At 45.0% G+C, this 24285-nt stretch overlaps 1 protein-coding gene across 2 annotated transcripts in view; it reads right to left on the reverse strand.

Annotated features, from left to right (window-relative positions):
- Nucleotides 1–4157: 4157 nt before the first annotated feature.
- Nucleotides 4158–24285, reverse strand: part of DOK4 (docking protein 4) — a 62597-nt gene continuing 42469 nt past the window's right edge. For both annotated transcript variants that reach the window (XM_060254295.1, XM_060254296.1), the window contains 6 exons: nucleotides 15691–15805; nucleotides 15424–15543; nucleotides 12775–12964; nucleotides 8452–8590; nucleotides 7371–7494; nucleotides 4158–5187 (listed from right to left, as the gene is read on the reverse strand). In XM_060254295.1, the coding sequence (XP_060110278.1) occupies nucleotides 5033–5187; nucleotides 7371–7494; nucleotides 8452–8590; nucleotides 12775–12964; nucleotides 15424–15543; nucleotides 15691–15805 (843 nt within the window). In that variant the 3' untranslated portion in view covers nucleotides 4158–5032. The remainder of the gene's footprint in view (nucleotides 5188–7370; nucleotides 7495–8451; nucleotides 8591–12774; nucleotides 12965–15423; nucleotides 15544–15690; nucleotides 15806–24285) is intronic.

Below are 24285 nucleotides of genomic sequence, written 5' to 3' on the forward strand. Positions count from 1 at the left end.
CCAGATTGGGCCCTGCTGCCCCTTTCTGGTCTGCTTAGCAGAACTGCAGTCACTGGAAAGAAGCAGAGGTGGGACCCTAAGGGGTATGGTCACAGCAGACAGCAATGTAGGACAGCAGAGTTTTCACAGTTCTTCTAGGGTGCCTTTTAAAGACCTTTGCTATCAGAGCAGCTCAGCAATGGAAGGAGCTGCCAAGAGAAGTTGTGGGGAACCCCTTCCATGTCAAAGAGCCCCCAAATTCTCGGGTGGTTCATCTGACAAGAAGGTTTTTGGCACAGAATGTCCTAAGAATGACCTCTTCCGGTCTTGATGCTCAATGGAAGAGCATCTGCTTGGCCAGCAGATGGTCCCAGGCTCAACCCTCAGCATTTCCAATTAAACGGATAAGGTTGGAGGCAATGTGAAAGACCTCCACCCAACACCTTGGAGAGCCACAGCTGGTCAGAATAGATTTGGAGAGATCAAGGATCTGGCCTGCTATAAAGCAACATTGAGTGTTCAAAAGAACATAAGAGAAGCCATATTGGATCAGGCCAATGGCCCATACAGTCCAACACTCTGTGCCACACAATGGCCAACACCTCCCCCCCCCCCCGAGTGTTAACCTAGAGGAGACACTGGGTATCTCCCACTGTGGCTAGCTCCTAAGGGTGCCAAGCACAGGCAGTTGTTGGAGGTCCACACCCACAATCCGTCAACTATCAAGTGCCCCAAAAGGTCCACAGGCACCTGGGAAAACTGGAAGCCAGAGGAGTGAATTATCAGCTGGCAAGCAGGGCCCTATGAAGCAGCACCTTAACCAAGTGCGACCAAAAACCCCTCAAATGGCACCGTCTTTCAACTTGAGAGGAGAGTCCTGTGTGGTGCTCCCTCCCCAAGCACACAGATAGTGCAAGGCCTCAATTTCCCTTTCAAAACAGCCCAACTATCATCTGATGAGCTCCCTGGCAGCCCAAGGGGATCAGCAGGAATTCCAGAATCATGGAGGAAGCCTTGAGGCCCTGCTGGTCTTTTTTCCTCCCCACAGGTCATAAGACAGAACCAATCACACAATTCAAAGCAAAAAGATGCACATTTATGCTTTCAGATTCCAGATGCAGAATTCTTTTCTGTGAAGAATTTGCCATAAAATCCAGATACATCCCTCCCCCACTTCCACAAAAGTAGAGAAATGTACATCAGAAAATGGTTTTCTCCGACTTCCTGGCAAACAATCAATATAATAAATTCAATAATGAAATGGACTCCCTTTGGCGTGATTTCAAGTATTCCTCCATAAATGACTGCCTCGTTTTGGGACCAGCTATTGGAATGACATGACATTAAATATTCTGAACAACAACAATCCAGATAGCAACCAGAACCCAGCCTTGTGTGCACAAGCCTTTTCTCACACTCACACACTTCAGTGACAGCCCCACATGTATGAGATGGGACCCTGCACCCAACATGGGGATGAGAAAGTGGGGAGAGAAAGCATGGAATGCCCCAGTTTAGACCAGAGTCATGTGTACAATCTGGGTATAGCATTTTTAATACCACAAATGTAAACTTCCTGCAAACATATCAGCCTAGGAGGGAAGGAGAGAGCTGGCCTTGTCTCCTTGCCATGCTACTTTTCTACCTGAAGAGAGATGTTCTACATAGAAAGGAAAATAATTCAACAACAAAACCACCACCGTTAGGGCTGTCAACTCCATCTTGGAAAATGCCTGGAAATTTGGAGGCAGTGCCTAGGGAGGGTGACATTTGGGGATGAGAGGGAGCCCAGTAGGAACGCCATAGAATCTGCTGCCCAGAACTCTTCTTCTTTTCCAGGGGAACTGATCTCTTTAGTCTGGTGATCAGCTGTAATTCCAGGAGAACACCAGGTCCCACCTGGAGGCTGGTAGCCACTTGGCCACTTCTATAATAAATTCTATCTTTGTAGAGCTGGATTCTTATGAGAAAAATGAAGGCTCTGCAATCTCAGAGGTGGTACAGGAGCACTTTGCCCCTTGTGCTAAGGAACACAATAGCCTTCTTTCCCAGAAGCAGGTCTGGGCTAAGGAATATGAGCCTACCACTAAGGGTGCAGGTACAAAAAGAGAGCACGGAGCATGTACGAAATCAGAAAGGAAACTGGGAGTGACCCCCCTAGGATGGGCTTTGGCCAAAGTTACTTACACCCTCTCGAAGTTACTTACTCCCCACTACCTACTCACTCTCAGTTCCCAAGGATTTTCACAGATCACTCTCCAACTCTAGCTAACCTCCCCAGGAGCTTCATGTTCTGAAAATGTGGCAGAGCAACAAGAAAGGGGTGCGTGGTTGCCCCTGATGGTTGAAGAGCCAGCAGGAGGGATGCCGTGAAGAAGGTAGTGTTGTGGTTGAGAGAGTTAGACTGGGATCTAGAAGACCTCATTCTGCTGTAGAAGCTTGCAGGGTTACCTCAGACCAGTCTCTCTCTCTCTCTCACTCTGTCTCTCACACACACAGACACACTCACACAGAGGCTAACAGAGGTTGTTGTGTAGATAAAATGGAGAAAGGGAGACTGTTGTAAGCTACTTTGGGTCCCCCACTGGAGAAAAAAAAGAGGGTATAAAATGAATAGTTTGAGAGAAAAAATGGACAGCTCCTTCAGCAGCCACATACGAGCACTTCGGCAGCTACATATGCCAATTCTCAACAAACATTACAAGCAAACCTATGCAGGGCTGTTTGGTGGATCTCTCCTCCCTCAAGATTTTGGCATTAAAAATGTTTGAAGTTGGAACAAAGGCAGCTTGGACAGTTGCTGGTCCCCCCCCCCCCTTTTGCTTTTTTGGATTTTTTTTTCAGATCTGCTAAGAAGTTTCTTTCCTTTCTCCTCACGTAGACACAGGATCCAAAAAACACAGTTATTTACACGTGACAGACCACAAGATAGTATAAGTTAAGTACCTCCAGCATTTTGTTTTTTTTAAAAAACACAAAAACAAAACAAAAAGAACACAATACCAAGTTTTGTACTACAATAAAAAGATAGCCCTTCTAAAAGGTATTCAATAAATAGTAAAACTAGAAAAATCAATTGCTTTTTTGAGTGTGTGTGTGTTTGTGTGTATTTTAAATGTCAGCATAGGAAAAAGCCAACCACAACGTGAAAAGTGTTTCACTCTTTCTTCTTTACTAGCTAGCTAAGGGATGGGAGAAAATGCAGAGGACAGAAGCAAAGGAAATTGGGCTGAAATCTTTGCTGGAATTGACACTGGCCTCTGGAGAGGAAGGACTGAAGAGGGATTAGAAAACCAGGTTGCCAACTGACCACCAAAAATCTAATTCAGCCTGCTCCTGCAGCTTCAAGAGTGGCTTGGTCTGCAGGCATCAGGAGAGAAGCATGACCATCTGTTAGGGCCTGCAAGTTAAGCCCCTGTTAGAGGTGCTGGAGTTAAGGCTCTGTTTCCAACTTTAAAAGAAGCTGGCGACTGGATAGCTGACTGTCTTCACTGCAGGCTGGGATATTCCAGAAAGGGAAAGCAGCAATTACTGAAATTGGGTTGAGGGAGTGGAGTCTGGGAAAAGAAAAAGCACCCCTTCCCCACCCCCCCACCCCCAGGGTGAGCAACTGATTGTCTCCAGCCAGTCAAAGGAAGGTTCAAACTAACTTCTGCAGCATGAAGAACATTCGGGGACGGAGTTTGGCAGGCCTGTTGGAGGTATAGAAAAGACAGGGCAATGGTGCAGACCACAGAAAGCAAGCTTGAGCTTTGCCTTGTTGGGTGGGATTGAGGCAGAGGAAGCTTCTCCTAGGAAATTCAGGGAGAGCTCCCTTTTCACCAGCCACCATTAAAACAAGGTCACCTCAGCTGGGATTGCCACACACACAATATCCGTGCGGAATCGGCCTCATTCAGGTGGCCTATGTGCATATTTTTTTTTCCTATAGCACCCAAACGTGGAAGGGGAAGGTGAGCCCACCTTTGCAGTTAGCAATTGGTTAATAAAATACCCACAAGGGGTGGCCAATACATGCCACCCTCCAGTGAAACACCCTCACTGCCTGTCCTGAGCTGGCGGCCCCATGCTGAGACAGCAGGCACCCCTGCAGAAGGCCAGAGGGAAGGAAACTTGTGCAGAGGTCAGAGCCCGGAAAGAAAAACCACTTTCTCCTGAGACATCACAAAAGTCTACTGTGTGTTTGCATGTGCCCAAGAGCAGGTTTTTAATGTTTCAGAGTAGCACAAACTTCACTCTGAGTCTGAACTTGCAAAGTTCTCCGGCAAATATTTCAGGGCCAAACATGTTTGTTTTCACCCATAGGACTGTGGCAAGGGCAGGTCTGCTCGTCTCAGTTTCGTTTTTGACCACCTCAAGGCCTGGGTGATGTCAGAGGTGAGTGTTCCACCGAAGAAGCCCTCGCTGTTCTGTGGCAAGACTTTTTCTCTTCTGTAGGCCTCTGCCAGTGACATGGCTTCCTCATCCTCGCAGGCCATCAGAAATGACGCCGTCTTTCTCCTTTTAGAGAACCCAGTCTTTCTGCTCCCTAGCTCCAATTCGGGAAGCTCTCTTTCCCACAAGACTAAAACTTCTCCCCTTTGGTCTGTAGTTGCAGTCCCTATGAAAGGGAAAAGAAAAATCCCAACCCACCCGCCGATGGTTTAAAATCTCACCTTCGTGGCTACGAAGTGTGCATTTGTGTGTGAGAAAAAAACCCCTATGGATATATAGAATATGCATAAGCCATAGTATATATTTAAAATTGTTTTGACAATAGATAGCCGTCCTCCATGTTCTCACCCTAACGCTGGGCCTGGCAACATTTGGCCTGCTGGGCAGACATTGCAGGCCCGACTCCTGAATTCGGAACGTTCTCCACAGAACTACTTCTGTGCAAATTCTGCCCCCCCCCTTCTCCTGCAGCAAAAAAACCCAGCTGTCCCCATACCACAGCCCCCTCATAAAAGGAGGGGAGCAGGCACTGGAATTTTTTTTTTTTAAGTCTTCGGTGCGGAGCCCACTCCCCTCTTCAGTGGAGCTGACAGCCTGACCTCTCCCATCCAGGGCCATGTCAGTGTGAAGCAGAACTGGCTTCTTTGCTCTCCTTCTTGCTGCTTTGGGGAACGTTTGGCTTCAGTAAGATGAATCGGTTCAGGAGGTCGGTCTCTGAGCTGGCTTGGGGCCCCGAGTAGGCATCGCCTGTGGACCAGACAGCAGAACCGGTTTCTATTTGGAGAGACACATCAGTGTTAAGGGGGATCAGATACATTCACAAGAGGAGAGGTTTTCTCAATAAAAGCGGATGGGCCAGAGGGTCTCCAAAATTAGGCATCATGTGGAGAGAGAAACTACCCTCCTTCTCTCCTGCCACTAGATGTCCGAGTCATTTTCGAAAACTGCTCAGCAGTAGATTCAAAGACAAACATAAAGGAAGTACTCTTTCACACAATGGATGGTTGCCCTGGGGAACTCACCACAATAGGATGTAGGAATGGTCACTGGATTTAAAGGGGAGGTGGACAAATGTATAGAGGATAGATAACTGGTTAGCCATGATAGTCAAATTGGGGTGGGGGCTGAATTTTTATTTATTTTTTATTATATATTTTTCTTTTGCCAAATGAGGCTTCTGGGTTCAGGACAGCATGCCTGGTTGCTGGATACTGAGGTGCCAGGAAGCTTTCGTGCACATTTCTCCAAGCACAGCCATCCAAAGATGTCTGTCATGATGCCAGGATGCAGCCAAAGGATATGAGGCACATCCCGAATAACTAGACTGTCGCTACATATTGTAACAGATTTAAACACTGGCAGTAATGGATTCCTTTTATTATCGCTATTATTATTTACGATCTAAATGAAGCAATATGAAGGCAGACTCCATTCATCTGACAGTTAAGCACTCTGAAGTCACGCTGGTTTCCATGGAAGGGATTAAAGGGCATACTTAGCTTGCCTGTTGAAATCAAGGAGACTTTTAAAAAGCACTTTACTTTAGTTAGATTGTATCCATTAAGTATTAACGGATCAATAAAATGTTTAATAATGGTTGGATGTGCATGGTAGCATCACAATGTGGCATGAAACTAGGGGATATACGGTCCGCTTCCTTTATCCATGTTCGTCTACTAACATAAAGCAGGCAAGACTGAGCTTTTGATTCAGGTTGGATTTGAGTATAAGAACCAAAAAGAGAGCCCTGCTGGATCAGACCACAAGTTCAGTTACTCCAGTATCCTGTTTCCAATTGTGGCCAGCCAGGAAGTTACAGGTGGAGCCATTTCTGGCTACCTTGGCAACTGGTATTCAGAGGTCTGCCTCCAAACATGGAGGATTCATGTAGCAATTATGGTCAGCAACTGATAAGAGATTTGTCCTCCATGCATTAGTCTAATCTCCCTCACCAAAGCTATCTAAACCAGCACCAATCATACTATATCTTCTGGCAGCAAATTCCTTACGCATCATCTACAGCCATCTGTCCTAAACTCACAAGTAGTCAATTTCATGATCCCAAGTTCTAGCTTTGCCTGCTAACAATCTGATTCATTTCTTTATTATTAAGAAACAAAACTAAATAGAAATAATTTAAAACTAAGGTTATTAAAATTAACAACTGCATTACAAAATCTGAATATAGATCCCCAAATATCACCTGCAATCCAATACTGTCCACCCCAAGAATTTTTGGAGCTGAAAACAAAAATAGACTAAAGGGGGGAGGGCTGTCAGGTGATCCCATGGAGTAGAATGCCAATTCTGGGTCAGGAAATTCCTGGTTATTTTGTGGGAGGAACCTGGGTTTGGGGAGAGACCTCAGCAGGGTATAATGCCATTGTGTTCACCTTCCAAAGCAGCCATTTTCTACAGCGGAACTGACCTCTGTAGCCATGAGATCAGAGCAATTCTGCAAAGGAGACGAAGAGGAGGGAGGAAAAGGAAGAGATTGGATTTATACTGCGTCCTTCACTTAGAGTCTCAGAGCATCTTATAGTCTTCTTTCCCTTCCTCTCCCCACAAAAGACACCTTGAGAGGTAGATGGGGCTGAGAGAGCTCTGAGAGTGCAGTTCTGAGAGAACTGTAACTGATTCAAGGTCACCCAGCAGCTGCATGTGGAAGAGTGGGGAATCAAACCCTGTTCTCCCAGATTAGAGTCTGCCTCTCCTAATCGCTACACCAAACCAGTTCTCCATCTACCACTTAGAGGCTGGCAATCCTACCATGCAGGTACCTTGTGGCAGTCAATGGCTAGGCTGAGAAAGGGAAGAGATGCACCGTGCTCATATCTGGCTTACACAATTGTAAAATTTAAAAAAACACTACACACATATGTGCTAGTTAAGAGGAGGAAAGAACGTGACTAATTCTGGGGAAAGTCCAGATTCTGCCTAACTGAAGAGAAACTCACCTCCGTAATTGGAGGATTCCGCAATGTTCTGAGAACCGGTGATGTGGTGCCAGTAGGCACTGCGTGGTAACATGGTCGTAGGTGTACATGGGTAGGAGTAGTGTTCTGTGCCCTTGTTCAACAGCTGGAAGAGAGGAAAGAATGTTAGAACTGCTCAATTCCTCCCTTGCAAATACAGAGAAAATTATAGGAAGGGCTGTGATTGGTCTACCAAAAGAAATTGGATTCCGCACCGACACACGAACCGGCTCCCCACTGTCACCTGGATTGACTATCTGGGGAGTGAAAGTCTCGTCTCTCTGCTCTTCTTCTCCCCTCACCACTCATTGCTTTCCCCCTTCATAACCACGTGGATTGTGCTTATGTACTTGTGTGGATATATGTCTCTTTCTTTCAGCCTAGCAAAGGCCCACTACATGCATCTGATGATGTCATGCTCTGGTCTGTGGAACTTGCACTAGAATAAAACCTTCTGAGCCTTTAAAGTTACTGCATGATTCTTGATTGTTTTTCGTCTTAAAAGAGAAGAATCTGGTAACCCTGGGGAAGAGGCTACTAGCCATGGAAACTAAGGGGAACCTCCGCATTCAGAGGCTGTAAACGTCTGAATACTAGTCCAAGGAGGCAATATCCAGGGAAGGTCTTGGCCTCTATGCCCTGTTGTTGGCCTTCCAGTGGTTGAGACAGGATGCTGGACTAGATGAACAACTGGTCATATTTAGCAGGGCTCCTCTTATAAAAGGAAATACTGGTTGAGATACGCAATCTGGGCATGCTTCAGAGGCACAGCCTGGGCAATGTAAGTCCTGCAAGAAAGGAAGGAAGGAAGGAAGGAAGGAAGGAAGGAAGGAAGGAAGGAAGGAAGGAAGGAAGGAAGGAAGGAAGGAAGGAAGGAAGGAAGGAAGGAAGGAAGGAAGGCCCTTTTAATCTGTCTCAATGAATGTATACGGTTCAATCCTTGTAAGTGACTGGTGTTTCCAGCACTTGATTTCACAGCAAGTAGGGGTAAAATAGATAACCCTCCCCCACCCACGGAGACAAACAGACACCTCGCACCACCACTCTGGAAGTAGAAGCTCACCCGCACGTTCTTCTCCATCTCCAGCAGAACCCGCTTGTGCTGTTCAGCTATGGCCAAAGTGGCACTGTGGACTCGCTGGTAGATCTGCTCCCCCTCCTGGGTCTGGAAAGTGTACAGCCCTTCCCCTGCGTCGCACATCCTGAAGAGGTAAAAAAGGGAAGCTTCCTATAATGACAGGTCAGAAGGGAGGCTGCAGAGAAGAGGCTCGTTCTTCCTGCACAAAGACTGCTCATAAGACTCGTGTGTGAGAAGCCAGCTATGCATGTCCCATGTTTCCCATTCACTCTAAATTCTTTCCCACCACTTTCTACCTGATGTTTCACACATCAACAAAAATACACACCTGCCCTGTCCTGGATAGCCCAGACAAGCCTGATCTTGTCAGATCTCAGAAGCTAAGCAGAGTCAACTCTGGCAAGTCCTTGGAGGGGAGACCTCCTTGGAATACCAGCAGATGGGTGGTGGAGGCAGACTTTATTCAGCCACCTCCCTAAATATTCTCTAGGCCCCTAGTAGGGGTCAGTCATCAGAGGTTGCCATGACTTCCAGGTGTGTGTGTGCGCACACACACACACAAATACAAAAAAAGTAAAACAAAGATACACACATACATCCCTAAATTGTAAACGGGGGTTTCATAAATATATCCAACACATAGCTAAAAGCATGTGTATCTTGGTAATGGTCAATTGATATGAGGAACTCTGACTGCCCTGGTAAGCATGTTACCCTCGAGACATTACATCATGCAACACACAAAGTTGTTATCTACTATTATCCAACAGTCCCAGGACCCAAGCAATGGTCAGAATTTCCTGAAACGACTCCAAAGTTTGGAAACTAAAAGCAACTATCATTTTGTTAGTTTCAAATCCTGCCTTGGGAGAACCTGGAAAAAGTTTATTATAAGGACCCAAAGCAGTTTACATCGATCTCTTCCATTTTATCCTCATTAACAACCTTGTGAGGTAGGTTACACTGAGCACATGTGACCAGGCAAAGATCACCAAGCTAGCTTCCATGATGGATCATGATTTGAACATGGGTCTCCCAATGCTGGTCTGAAACTCTAACCACCACACCACACTGGGGTGACTACCTAGTACTATCTATCTAGTAAATTTGGACTCCCATACAATGGACCTGTTCCTCTTGCCTATATTATCCTCACAGCTGCCATATCGAGTATTTTAGGCAGTGAGAGAGATTGCAACTGGACCAAGGTCACCCAGTGAGCTTCATAACCCAGTAGGGATTTGAACCTGGATCTCCCAGATCCTAGCTCAACATTTTACGTTATGCTGGTTCATAGAATTATAGAGTTGGAAGGGCCCTTCTACCCCCCATTCCTATTTTACCTGAAAACCTAATAAATCTATTTTTTTTTAAAAAGGAAGGGCCCTCCAGGCTCATCTAGTCCAACCCCTGCTCAGTGTAAGAAATTCACAAATACCTCCCCCCAAATTCACAGGATCCGCATTGCTGTCAGATGGCCATCTAGCCTCCGTTTAAAAACCTCCAAAGAAGGGAAGCCCACCTCCTCCCAAGGAAGCCTGTTCCAGAGCATGTCATAAAGGCCTTGGTATTGGATCATTACAGGATCCCCGTCCATTACTATACTGGTCCCGGATGGCCAGGTGCGGCCAGCATGGTGCAGTGGACAGAGGGCTGGACTAGGAACTTGGAAGATACAAGTTTTAATCCCCACTTCTACCATGGAAACCTGTTGGGTAAACCATTCTGAACTCTCAGTCTGGCCTACCTCACAGGTTTGCTGTTGTGAAAAAATGGAGGAGGGGAGAATGGTGTCTCTGAGTCCCAGCCGAGGAGTGGAGAGTGGGAATAAATAAATAAATGCAAATGTCTGCCTGCTTTCTGGGACTTGCTTATCTCCAAGGAGACAAGAGTCTCTTCACAACATGGATCTGAAATGAACAAGGTCTGGACCCAACTTTTCAACTAACGACCAGCAGATCAGAGAGCTCTAACCACAACATGGAGCTCTTATTCATTATTTTAGGTTTCTTCTGCTCATTTTTATTAATTATGGTTATTTTCTTTGACTGGAAAACAAGGAGTATTCTCTTCCTTCCCCTGTCCTCTGAATAAGCTCCTAAATTTTAGGGGAATGGGCAAACAGCCAGATACTGCACTGGTTTACTTGGAAGTGATTTCACCAAGTTCAGTGACACTGTCTTTCCAGTAAGTGTACACAGGACCACAGTGAAAGATTTGCCCAGCCAGTGGTTAAACTGCTGGACTAGGATCTGGGAGATCCAGATTCAAATCCCCGCTTTGCCAAAGGAACTTGCTGAGTGACTGCTTGGGCTAGTCACACACCCTCAGCCTGACCTACCTGGCAGGGTTGTTGTGAGGATAAAATGGAGGAGATACAAATTAGGCAAGCCGCTTTGAGTCTGCACTGAGGAGAAAAGCAGGGTACAAACAAAGTAAGCAAGCATAGGCAGCCTACAGACGAGCTAAGGGTCATGAAGGACACAATTTTGAACAAATCCTCCCATTCTTTCCTTGTTTCAAAGACTTGAGATCCTCCCACATTGCAAAAAGAGAAGTGAATGAAGTTTCTGCCTTGCTTTTTTTTCTGAAAGCCATGAACTACTGTAGGGTGCATGTGTGTTAAACTCCCAGAGAAACAAACAGTTTTATTGTCACAGCACAGCCTGTTCCAAGATCTGAGCAGGGCGGGTCTGGAGCTGAAAGGATTTCTCTAATCTCTGTATAAAAACCAGGCAGAATGAGTCAGTGGAGGTCTGGGATAAAAGGAAAGATCGAATTTCTTTTTCCTTTGTAGCTGGTAATTAGCTGGAGCGGCTAATAGGTGCGGACTTGGACGGTTTAAATCAATTTGCATAGTTCAGAGAAAGGGTGGGGAGAGGGTGAAAAGCTCTAAGGAACAGACTTCTGGCTTCAGGGGACTGAGGGTTTAAATCACAGACTGACAATGGCTCACTTTTTAGTTTTATTATTTGGGATTTGGGTTTCCCATGACAGCTCCTTTGACCCACTACAATGTGGCTTTTGGCCAGTCACAGCAGGCACAGATCTACCAACAAGAATCCCGAATGGTCAACATTCAAAAGTCATTTTTGGGTCCAGTACAAGTTCTCTTTGGACGAGAACGGATATATGTGGAGTCGCGCAATGGGGCTGCTGTGGAAATGGTCTCGGCTACCTCTTGTCCCAACATGTGCTCGCCCTCTCTCTCTCTCAGACTAGCTTGGAAGTTAAACCAGTTCTGCAAACGTCTTTGCTGTACACTGCACTGGCTGGCTATCTGTGATATGAGTGGCTGGTGGAAAGAGCTGTGAAGTCGCAGCTGATTATAGAGACCGAGTAGGTAGGGTTTTCAAGGAAAAGATAAGCAGAGGTGGTTTTGCCATTACCTGCCTCTGCGTAGCAACCCTGGACTTCCTTGCCGGGGGGGGGCGGCGGGGGTCTCCCATCCAAGTACTAGCCAGGGCTGACCCTGCTTAGCTTCTGAGATCTGATCAGATTTGGCTAGCCTGGGTCATCCAGGTCAGGACCAGTGTTCCCTTGAAGCTGAGTTAGCATGAGCTAGCTCACAGTTTTTTTAGCCTCCAGTTCAAACATTTTTGTCTTCGCTCAGGATGGATGGCCTCAGAGCCAAATCACATTAGCCAGATCGCTCACTCACAACTATAATGCCAGTAGCTCACAGAGTAGAATTTTTGCTCACAGGACTCCACAGCTTAGATGAAGTATTGGTCAGGGCATCTGTGATACTGTTATTTTCAAAAACTAGGGTACCAAATATATATTTAAAATAAAATGGGTAAGCAGGCATTTAAAGGCAATTTTAAAGAGAAAAATCAGAAGAAGGGCATGTGTCATTTGCCTAGCAACAGTGGGAGAGGGCTGAAGAGAAATAACCACAGCCCTATAGAGAAATAACCATACATAGTCTTTTTCTTTCCTTTCCCCCCCCAACTCCTTCTTTCCCTCCCTCCTTCCTAGCTTCATCCTTTCCTTCACTGTCTCCTCACTTTTCTTTTCCTTCCATTCGAATCCACCTTAGGCTGAAATCTACGGCAATAAATTAAGAATATGAACAGAAAAGAAGTCTATCATTAAAAATTGCCATCTAGCTGACTGAAACATGTAAGTCTGTAAGAGTAAATATGAACCTGTGTGACAAACGTACCCCTCACAGCACAGCTCTTAACAGTCCCCTTGCTAATGAGAATACCCTCAGCCCTGGACTTTTCTGTAGCCAACCCACTGCTGAGGAACAGCATGGCGTCTGCATGGAAGGAAGCCCCACTTCTCGTGTGTGAATCATACCGTCCGGCCTCGAAGGTAAACCGTGTAGCATCTCGTCCATAGCGGCGCAGCGAACACAAGGGCCAGGAGATGAGCTTGACGCGAGGATTGTGCATATCCCAGAGGTAAATGTTTTCGTGGGTGATCTGCAGCTTGCATTCGCCATAGATGTCCAGATTTGGGCACGGCAAAAGGAAGACGTTAAACCGGTCTGCCAGAGGAGACACAATTGACAGAGGTCAATGGAACCCTTGTGGAGACTGTCTGCCTGCTACCCTGTCCGCCTTCTACTGAAGAAAATCCCTCTCCTGTCTGCCCTCTCCTGAAGAAAATCCTCGGCTCATCTCAAGTCGATCACTTTTCTAGCCCCTATCCCACCTCACTTCTGGTTTCAAATCTCTTCTTCAATCCAAACACGGACACTCCTACCCTTTGTGAATCCAAAACTTTTAATTGTGCAAAGTTCTTATTTGTTGGCTGGTTGGTTGGATTTTTATCCTGCCGTTCCCGCAAATGGGTTCAGGGCGGATAACGTCAGAATTGGATAAGACATTAAAAACCAGTTAACACCATAGAGTCTTAAAAGAACAATTAAAAGTCAGCAAAGTGTGCATAGCATTACAGTATGACTGCATGAGCTGGTCAGATGGTAACAGGAGTCACACCAAGCTTATATAATATCAGTACTCCGCATGGGGAGTGAATCGGGCAGCATTTTGCAGGGAGCCCAAATGATTGAATATTTTTCTCTACAGCCCACATGGAGGCCACCATCACTACCATTTGACAGACGGAAAACTCCACCTCTGTGGAATCTCAGTATAGTTCAGGCACATCCTTACATCCCATGAATCCCCTGCAAGATCTACAGCAACCCTGTGTTTGCTTATCCAGTATTTGTCCTATTCACTCTCCAAGGAGCAAAGGATGGCATCTGCTCCATTTTATTTTAACAGCCTTGTGAGACAGTGTGATGCAGTGGTTAGACTGTCAGCAGAGCCAGCCCTGCCACTAGAAGAACTAGGCAACTGCCGAGGGTGCCAGCCTTCTGGGATGCCGAATTAGGTGCCCTTCATGTGACTCAGTGACATTATCAGTGCAGGGGTGTGTGTGTGTCAGAAGTTAGCCTTGCCTAGGGAGCTAGACAGTCTAGGGATAGCCTTGATTGTCAGACTATGATATGAGAGAGCCAGGTTCAAATTCCCATTCTGCCAGGGTAGCTTGCTGGGTGATCCCAGGCCAATCACAAGATCTCAGCCTACATCTCAGAGTTGTGAGGGTAAAATGAAGGAAAAAAGAACAATCCAAGCTGCTTTGGGTCCCCTCAGAGGAAGTAAATGAGGTAAATAAATAGAGTACAGTTAGAACAATGAACTCCTACACCAGAGTGGGAATTTGAACTCAAGACACCCTGCTTAGAGCCTGACAAAATTACACTACACTGGCTCTGCAGCATGCAAAGCTGCCTCCCCTCACTTTTCCATGTGGCGGACATCAAGGAATAACGGCTAAGCATAGCCGACACAGTCAATGGAAAGAGTACTTCCGGCACATACATGTTGGAGAAGTTCACTGTAGCCTAATTTGAATAGAAAGAGTGACAAATAATTGCAGGTGGAAAGGGGGCTTGATACATTGTATAGCGTCAGTTTGTTTATCTGCTGCTGTTGAACTGGCCCCTCCCTGCTGTGAATGAAGAGAAGTAACTGCTACTGTTTGTCACTTAAACATGTTTTCTCTCACAGTTTACTGTTTGCTCCACTGTATATAGTTATTAAACAATGGTCAATGTTACTTAAGCAAATATGTGTGCCAAATGATATCACTTCACACTGGATTCAACTACAGACTCTGCTATAAATGAAGAGGTGGAATATCCTATGCCGGGGGAGTGAAGGGATATTGCTCCATAAGGAGGATTAATTGGCATATTTATATACTGAATATATATACCTCCCTAACAATGCACACTATCATTTGAACGTGGAACTGCCTAATATCAAATCAGACCTTTGGTCTACCAAGGTCAGTTCTATCTAGAAGCTCTCCAAGATCTCAAGTGAAGCAGCTGTTACTCCATGTGGGTAGCCTGAGAACCTAATGGGATGGGTGTGGCAGCAGCAGGAGCTGGCTTTTTCTCTTCTTCCCCTCCATCAGGTGGGGTGGGTGGGACCATGGGTGGTCAAGCAGGAGAAAGTAATTTAAGAAGTATGATGGGAGTAAGGTTTTATGATGACAATTATAATTCAAGAAGCACTTCAAGGTAGATGCTGAGCGGATATAATTTAGTACATCTTCCAGTGATGTCAGGGGTGTGTGGCATATGCAAATGAGTTGTGCTGATGAGCTCTGGCATCTCTTTTTCTACAAAATGACTCCACTATCTACCATTCTTCCTGAGCATAAAGGCCCTGACCACCACCCACGGCTTGGTCCTCCACACTCCTCCCATCCTCTCTCTTCATCTGCATCCTGCTGAATGGAAGATTTGTTTCTTCGTTTCTAGTTTTCCAGGATTACTTCCAAGGCTTCTTTGGATGACCTCCAAGTCACAACCTGAATCTCAATGGGGTGCTGTGCCTATTGTCATCTGTAAGTACTTTGTAACCTTTGCCAGCTTGCAATTTTCTTCCTCTCTGACAAGCACAAAGCTGCCGAGTTCCTTCTTACCTGTCTGTTCGCATTGTACTCCAGGTGCCAACAGATCTGGCTCACCAAGGCTGATGTCATTCAGCCGGGCCCCCAGGCACTCGATGGACAAGGTCTTGTACCATTCCTCGGCCTCCAGCTCTATAAGATTGAAACACCTCTCAGTCATCCGGTCTCAGAAGACTACTAAATGCAAACCCAGAAAATGCACATAGCTTTCCACTCTAAATACAGACGCCATCATTCACAAACCACCAGAAATTTCATAACTGAATACTAGCCTCCTACCAGATTCACAGGTGAACGTCCGAGCCGAGTCATCGGTGAAAACAATAGCCACAGCCTGCCGCTTGGTTTCCTTGGGTAGCCTCGTGATGCACTTCACATTGCTGATCTCAGTGACCTATAAAGGAGCCAGATGTTTTGTGGTGGTTCTCCTGGAACAGCTCCCATCCAAACAGATCCTAGTTCCCTTCTTCCAGCACTTACAGAGATGAGGAAGGGAGTCCCTGACCCCAATCTTAAGTGCTCTACCACATATAAGCTGCTCTGTCTTGAAGGTCAACACGCAACTTAATAGTGGTTTGGAGAACTATATAGAAGAAAGAACTAAGCAGGCAGCCTATGTTGGATGGGGTTACAGTCACTGTTGAGAATCAGCCTGGGAGTTCTTGTGGATGGTCAGGTGATGATGGTGTGATCAGGGGCTGAAATACTGACCAGGGCTTTGGGATGTGGGCATTACATCAACAAAATACCATCAGAATTAGCTCCTGATCAGTTTCTGAGCCGGATTCAAAGTTACTGGCTTTGACCTTTAAGGCCTTAAATAGTTTGGGATCTGGATCTCTTGAAAATTTCAGTAGAGGCTTCGATCAGTGTTCCACTGCTACCATAGATACAGCCAGTAGGCACACTGGACAGGGCTGTGTTGGTGGTGGCACCTTGACTTTGGAGTCCTCTGATTGCTCAAGGCTGGTTGGCTCCTTCCCTGTGCACCATTAGACAACAGTTCAAAACACTGTTATTTCAGCACTGGTTGGACCTAGTTGATAGCTGACATCTTGTGCTTCTTCGCATGTTTCCAGATGGTTTGAGCTCTCATTGATTTACTACACTTTTTTTTTTTTAAGGATTTGCTCTTATGTTATGGGTTGATTTTAAATATCATGGGGTGAAATGCAGGGGTTTGCAGCTTTTTATCATTGTTTATAAGCCTCTGAAGGGTCCCATATGTGGCTGGAAAGGTATGTATGTATGGAGGGGGGGATACTGTTAATGAATTTATAGAGAAGGAGGAACGGAGAGGCCATTTTATGAAGAGAGGCCAATGAGCTTCCTGATTTTATTTTTCGGCAGCCCCAGTGCCAAGACCCCGGGGGCACCATATCAACAGTGACTCTCAAGTAGGAAAAAAGCAAGGCAGGAAAAGTGAGAATCCCCTCACATGAAGCATTTTCAGTTTTTTAGACAGCTCTCCTGCCTGTTGTTTACAATGACAGGCCTCATATCAGCGATGTAAAATAAGTTAGCTGCGGGGCGAGTTCTTTTCTCCCCTGTTCATCCTGGGGTTTTATGCTGCTTTTATGTTTCTGGTGTTTTTTTAATTGGCTGAGTTTTCAACAGTTTTGAATTTTAATTATTTTATGCTTTTATGATTTTATCCTGTTTTATTTCATGAGTCGCCTCAAGCAGGTCTCTGAAGAAAAAGCATATCAATGTTTTTAAATTAGTAAATAATTAAATCAGTTCCTTCAAAACATTTCTTAACTTGCTGTGTGCTTATTTGAGTTACATATTAAAGCACATACATTTACAGAACCATATAATACAACAACAAAGAGAAAGACGGTGATTAGGTGCATAAACAACTGTGTACTTTGCTTTATAGCTTGGATTGCTACTTTCTGCTTGTTCCCTCATTCATGGTGCCTAAGAATCAACCAAGTGTGTGTGTTATGTGCCATCAAGTCACTTTTAACTTATGGTCACCCTATAATTTAGTGACCTCCAAAACATCCTATTGCTCATGTCTTGCAAACTGAGGCCCATCAGTTTGATTGAGTGGATCCATCTCATGTTGGATCTTTCTCTTTTTCTGTTGCCTTCAGCTTGTCCTACCATGATTGTCTTTTCCAGTGACTCTGGTCTTCTCATAATGTGACCAAAGTCTGAGAGCCTCAGATGAGTCATTTTAGCTTCTAGGGAGAGTTCCGGTTTGATTTGATCTAGAATCCACTTATTTGTCTGCTCAGTATCAATAAGGGTCCATGTTTTTTCTGTGATTGCTTCTACGTTATGGACCGGGCTCCCCAATGAAGAAAGGGGAGCACTGTCTTTGGAAACTTTTAGGAGGCACTGTAAGGCTGTTTTATTTACCAGAGCTTTTAATGAAGTTTAGGACGAAGGAAATTTATTAAGTTTTTGTTAGGTGGTGGGGAGGAGAATTGGGGGTTTTATTGCCACCAAATTTTTAATTATTTACTGTATTCCACCTGGAGCCACGGGAAAGGCAGGATCAAACTGCTTTAATAAAGAAGACAGTAAAATGTTAGAATAGTTCTAATGAAAGGTGGTGGCATATTTTTGCTTCCAAGAATATCATTCCATGGGTTCCTGGTAGGGGACAGAATGAAATACTGACCCACTCTGAGTCAACAACAGAAATAGATAGATTCTAAATATTTTAAAAAGCATCCGTTCTTCCTTGGAATTTTTGTAATCTAATTTTGTAAAGCTATAATTTCTGCCACAGATTTCTATGGCTAAGATGAGATAAGAGGTGTTTTGCTGGAACAGTCAAGCAGTCCATCTTATTCAGCATCCTGTTTCACACAGTGGACAAACAGCGGTCCTGAGGGACCAACAAATGAGACACAGAGGCCTTCCCCTGATGCTGCCTCCTAGCACAGAACTGCAGACGCTTACTAACTGTGAACACAGAAGTTCTCTTTAGACACCACTTTTTAGTCACCATTTCAGGTAGCCATTGATGGACTTCACAATTTGGTCAAATTCCATTTTAAAGCCAATGTATGCTAGGTATATAATATTAGATTCAGATGAGCTATTGGACTCTGGGCTTTCTTAATTTCTAATGTTTAAAGCCAAGCTTGTTTTCCAGGGAACAATCTATAAATTTTATTACTGCCTAATCTTTTGTGGGTCTCCCCCCCTCCCCAGTATTCTGATTTCATGGATTATAATGCCCATCAGAACCACCTTCTTGGTATCCCAAAGGATGTTTCATGGCTTCTCTGCCAGGCATTCATGTTAAAGAACTGATGAATTTCAGATGAGGGCTTTATCAGAAATAGTTTCCTTTAATTGTAAGGAGCAGTTGAGACTCCATGAAAATGATACGGGATGCTGATCCATCCACTGACTGGCCATTGACACTAGCATGTGATCTGAGATAATTATTAATAACTGTCTACAGCCAATTAAATACCTAACAAAATTGGCCTCAGACAGTTGTTGATTCAGTAATAACATATTTTTACTTATTGTATTTTTCTTCATTTATACCCCTCTCTTTCTCCCCAACAGGGATCCAAAATGGCTCATATTGTTCTCAATATATTGTTATCTTGAGAGCCAGTTTGGTGTAGTGGTTAAGTGTGTGGACTCTCATCTGGGAGAACCAGGTTTGATTCCCCACTCCTCCACTTGCAGCTGCTGGAATGGCCTTGGGTCAGCCATAGCTTTCGTAGGAGTTGTCCTTGAAAGGGCAACCACTGTAAAAACTCTCTCAGCCCCACCTACCTCACAGGGTGTTTGTTGTGGTGGGGGGGAGGTAAAGGAGATTGTGACCGCTCTGAGACTCAGAGTATAGGGCAGGATATATATCCAATAACATCTTCTTCTCTCCTCTATTTTATACTTGCAACACACCCTGTGAGGTAGGTTAGGCTGACAGCGTGACTGGCCTAAGGTCAGCAAACATTGGTAGCCAAATGGGGTCTGAATCAGCTCCTATCCTGATACCTTAACTACAGACATTGTTTTTGTCCCACTTTTTCCATCTGCAATCTATGTTTCCTTTGCCACATTCACAAGATCAGTATTTTCCAAGGAGCCCTTACACACACAGAAGTGGTAGCAGCAGGGGAAGTGAGCACCCCTGTAGAAGATACTCCCATGGCATTTGCAGAGAAGCACAAAGGGAATTATGTCATAGGACTCAACTTGTAGTTCATTGTTCAGACAGACATTATATACCTCATCAAGCGATACATGAAACTTTGAAGGTTGGGGATTACTTTTCCTTCAGAAGTCTAATTAATTATGTTTATTAAAACATATTTGAATGTTGAATGCTTGGAACATGATTTTTATTGACAGTGCCAATTCCAGGGCTTTTTTTGAGAAGGAACGGAGTTCCAGGTGGCTTGGCAACCGGGGTGTGTGGCCTAATATGCAAATAAGTTCCTGCTGGGCTTTTCCTACAAAAACAAGCCCTGTGCGAAACAATGGTGATGTCAGGGGGTGTGGCCTAATATGTAAATGAGTTTCTGTTGGGCTTTCTACCCGAAAAAGCCCTAGCCAGTTCTATCTAAAGAAGATACAACACTCAGGTCCTTCTTCTATGAAGAATCCACCTTCTTTAAAATTTATTTATTTATGGGGATTTCTATCCTACCCTCCCCTGTAAGCAGGCTCAGGGCAGGTTACAGTGATCAATAAGACAGATAAAAACAATTCTACACAAAAACCAAAAATTAAAATCTACAAGTTACTTAATTAGCCAAGGTGGCGAGCTAAAAACTACCTGAGTCAACAAAGTCCCATGGATGTACTGCAAATGTGCCCTAGGGCCCACAGAGCAGTAGATAGGCCAGGCTACTGCCTATCACATGGCTAGTGCAGGGGAGGCCATCAGGGACAAGTATACGATTTACACTGGGAGAATATATCAGTGCTAATATTACAGTGGCTTACTTTACATGGGAAAAGAGCCCTTGTATCTACCTCTGGGATCTCCAAGTATTCATATACAGTCAAAATCAAACCTTTTCACACCTTTGCTAGACATTGAGGAGCCTGGTTCTATGTAATGAATTCAAAAGCAAGCCTCTTTTAGAGTCTAGCAGTTTAGCTTCTATGAGGTGTACCAAGGATGTATTGGATTTATCTTTCTTAATTGTAAGTAGCAACTCTTCTTCCTTCGATGGGATTACTCAATCCCTTTACATTAAATTATACTATATTAATAGTAGTAATAAGTCTTTATCATAAGTCAGCAAATTCTGTATAACAACATACATTTATCTTCAAGAAGAACTGTAAAACCATTAGGCAAATTGCTTCTGTACTTAAAAGGGAGGGGAAATAAGCTAAGCGCATCATAGGATAAAAACAAGAATGTTGAAAGATAGATGAAGTTAGAACAACTGGCTAAACTATTGTCACTTCTATCAGGAACATAGTTTTTCTCAGTTTAAAGTTTTTAGAGGTAAGCAATGGATGTTGCAATACATTTATTAGCAAAAATACATATGCTTCTAGTGGTCTATCTTTGCATACCTTCCTTTGCAAGGAAATAAAATTGGTTTGTTTCAGCTGAGACACTATTTGCGATCTGCATTTGAGGTGCTTACAGTCCCAAGGGAACCAGGAAAATGAGGCTGCATGCTTGCTTTTTAAAGTTTCCATGTTTTTCTTTCTGGTTTTCCAAGAATATTTATACAATTTGACATTGTTTCCAAAGCTGGTGTCCTCATTACCTTCGGTTTTTGATAGGCAAAATGGTTGTGAAGCATTTAGATTTATTGGCATTTCTCACGTAAACTAGCTGCTGTCTAAAGAATGGGCCCTGCAGATCCATTCCACTATCTGAGGGGTTTTCCACTGGAGGAAGGAGCCCTAATTCTAGAAAGTTTTGTATCAGGGAAGGTGCTTCCCTCTGGAAGAAAGTGCTTCTCTAGCAGAACAGGATCCAGCCCTGTGTTTGGCCTTCTTTGAATGGATATCATTGCAGTACACAACTGCTCTGTGAAAGGACAGACAACTCACATACACCTGAGTGTACCAGTGTGTAAATCTTGATATATTGCAACCAGGCCCATAGCTATGGTGGGTCCGGGGGGGGGGCCAGGTCACTCCACCCAACCCCTCCTTCCAACTGTATGGCCCCTCCTTTTACTGCCCTGCTCTCGCCGCCTCCACTCTCCCCACCGCAGCTGCTCTCCCCACCCCCGCTCTCCCCACCATTCTTGACACCCCGCTCTCACCGCTGCTCTCCCCACCCCCATTCTCACTCTCCCTGCCACTCTTGCTGCCACACCTGCTCTTGCTGGCCCCGCTCTCCCCACCACTCTTGCTGCCCCACTCTCACCGCCGCTGCTCTTGCTGCCCCCAATGCTCTCGCCATCCTGCTCTCACAGCCGCTCTCCCCACCCTTGCTGCTGCCGCTGCTCTACTTTTTAATTTTTAAAAAAATGTGTGACATCATTTTGGGCCCCAGGGCCCCTCTACTGAAAATTTTATTCCCTGCCCCCTCCCACCTAAAATTTTCTGGTTACAGGCCTGAGCAACTGATGCATTATTAAAGATGACTGGCTGGAATTCATGTAATTTTTTTGGACAAGGTTTCTTTCATAAGAAATGCTGCAAAGGGTTCTGTAATGTCTCTCTAGGAGGGACCGATTGCGGCCGCTCAGGCAAGAAAGCTCTCTTGAGTTCTCTCAAGGTAATAAGAGGACAGGAAGAGAACAAGTGAATCATCATTCTAGAAATTGGTATGGACCTTTCCTCCCCAATTCTGTATGATTATTGGAATCTTTCGTAAGTGTGATTAATATCTGTAAGAAGGAGAAAAAGAAAAGGACAGAAGCCTTGGGATGCCATCTCAACCAAAGCCAGCCAATGCTAGCCTGCACATGCAAACATGCAAACCCAAGCATCACTGAAGTTCTTTAATAGAAATATCTGGTGAAATCCATAATATGATCTTCTGGAATTATGCCATTCAGCTTCAGTAGGTTGCAATTATCAACGAGTCAGGAGAGTCTGCCAAAGCTGGGCATCAATATGCCAAGTGGGACTGTCAATTGGGTGGGGGGGAGAGCAGCTGCACACATGTTTCAGCTCATCAAAGCTATTTGCATAACCAAACAATGCTCCTTAGAAAGATTGCATGTTTCTGACTAACCTACTTTTGATGTGGCCCATAACAGGTGTGCAACTGAAATTTCAGTGCATGTAAATAGCCACCCAACCACTGGTAATAACAGACAGCAAGCACATCCTGCTGCGGTTGTGTGGCTACGGCCTGATTAGGGTTGCCAATCCTCAGGTGGGGGCAGGGGATCCCCCGGTTTGGAGGCCCTCCCCCCGCTTCAGGGTCATCAGAAAGCGGGGGGAGGGGAGTGAAATGTCTGCTGGGGACTCTTTTATTCCCTATGGAGATTTATTCCCATAGAAAATCATGGAGAATTGATCCGCGGGTACCTGGGGCTCTGGGAGGGCTGTTTTTTGGGGTAGAGGTACCAAATTTTCAGTATAGCATCTAGTGCCTCTCCCCAAAATACCTCCCAAGTTTCAAAAAGATTGGACCAGGGGGTCCAATTCTATGAGCCCCAAAAGAAGGTGCCCCTATCCTTCATTATTTCCTATGGAAGGAAGGAATTGAAAAGGTGTGCTGACCCTTTAAATGTGATGGCCAGAACTCCTTTTGGAGTTCAATTATGCTTGTCACAGCCTTGATCTTGGCTCCACCCCTAATGTCTCCTGGCTCCACCCCCAAAGTCCCCAGATATTTCTTGAATTGGACTTGGCAACCCTAGGCCTGATTCTAATCTTCTTGGGTGACTGCTACACCACAGTTCCAGTGGCAGACTCTGCACAGATGAACACATGAAGCTGCCTTATACTGCATCAGACAACTGGCCTACCAAGGTCTGTTTTGTCTACTCTCGTCAAGGTCTCAGGCAGAGGACTTTCTCATCACCTAGTCCCTGGAGGTGCCAGGGATTGAACCAGGGACATTACCTAACAGATGCTTGATCACTAAGTTAACAACAATAGAACAAAGCAGGAGTCAAGTAGCACCTTTAAGACCAACAAACTTTTATTCAGAAGGTAAGCTTTCGTGTGCGTGCACACTTCTTCAGACGAGGAATGAGGGACAGTAAGCAGAGTTACGTACAGCTTGTGGGGTTTAGAATGCAAAGTTAAATCCAATAGCAGAATTTTAACTTTGTACCACTTTGCATTCTAAACCCCACAAGCTATATGTAGCTCTGCTTACTGTACCTCATTCCTCGTCTGAAGAAGTGTGTACGCACATGAAAGCTTACCTTCGGAATAAAAATTTGTTGGTGTTAAAGGTGATACTTGACTCCTGCTTTGTTCTACTGCTTCAGAGCAACATAGCTGCCCACTTGGATCTAACAACAACAATAGTGTGCTGCTAAGTCACAATCGACTCAGGTGACCCCAGGACCATGCGATTTTCAAGGCAAGAGATGAACAGAGACAGTTTGTCATTGCCTGCCTCTGCACAGCAACCTCAGTCTTCATTGGTGCTCTCCCATCCAAGAATGAACCATGGCTGACCCCACAGCTTCCAAGATCTGATGAGATTTGGTTATTCAGGGCTATTCTGGTTGCTTGCCACCAAATTATGGTCGAGAGTCAGTTTGGTGTAGTGGTTAAGTGTGCAGACTCTTATCTGGGAGAACCGGGTTTGATTCCCCACTCCTCCACTTGCACCTGCTGGAATGGCCTTGGGTCAGCCATAGTTATCACAGAGCTTGTCCTTGAAAGGGCAGCTTCTGGAAGAGCTCTCTCAACCCCACCCACCTCACAGGCTGTTTGTTGTGGGGGTGAGAGATAAAGGAGATTGTGAGCCGCTCTGAGACTCTTGAGTGGAGGGCAGAA

This window comes from Heteronotia binoei, chromosome 14 (genome assembly GCF_032191835.1).
Source record: "Heteronotia binoei isolate CCM8104 ecotype False Entrance Well chromosome 14, APGP_CSIRO_Hbin_v1, whole genome shotgun sequence".
In the NCBI taxonomy this organism is placed as follows: Eukaryota; Metazoa; Chordata; class Lepidosauria; order Squamata; family Gekkonidae; genus Heteronotia; species Heteronotia binoei.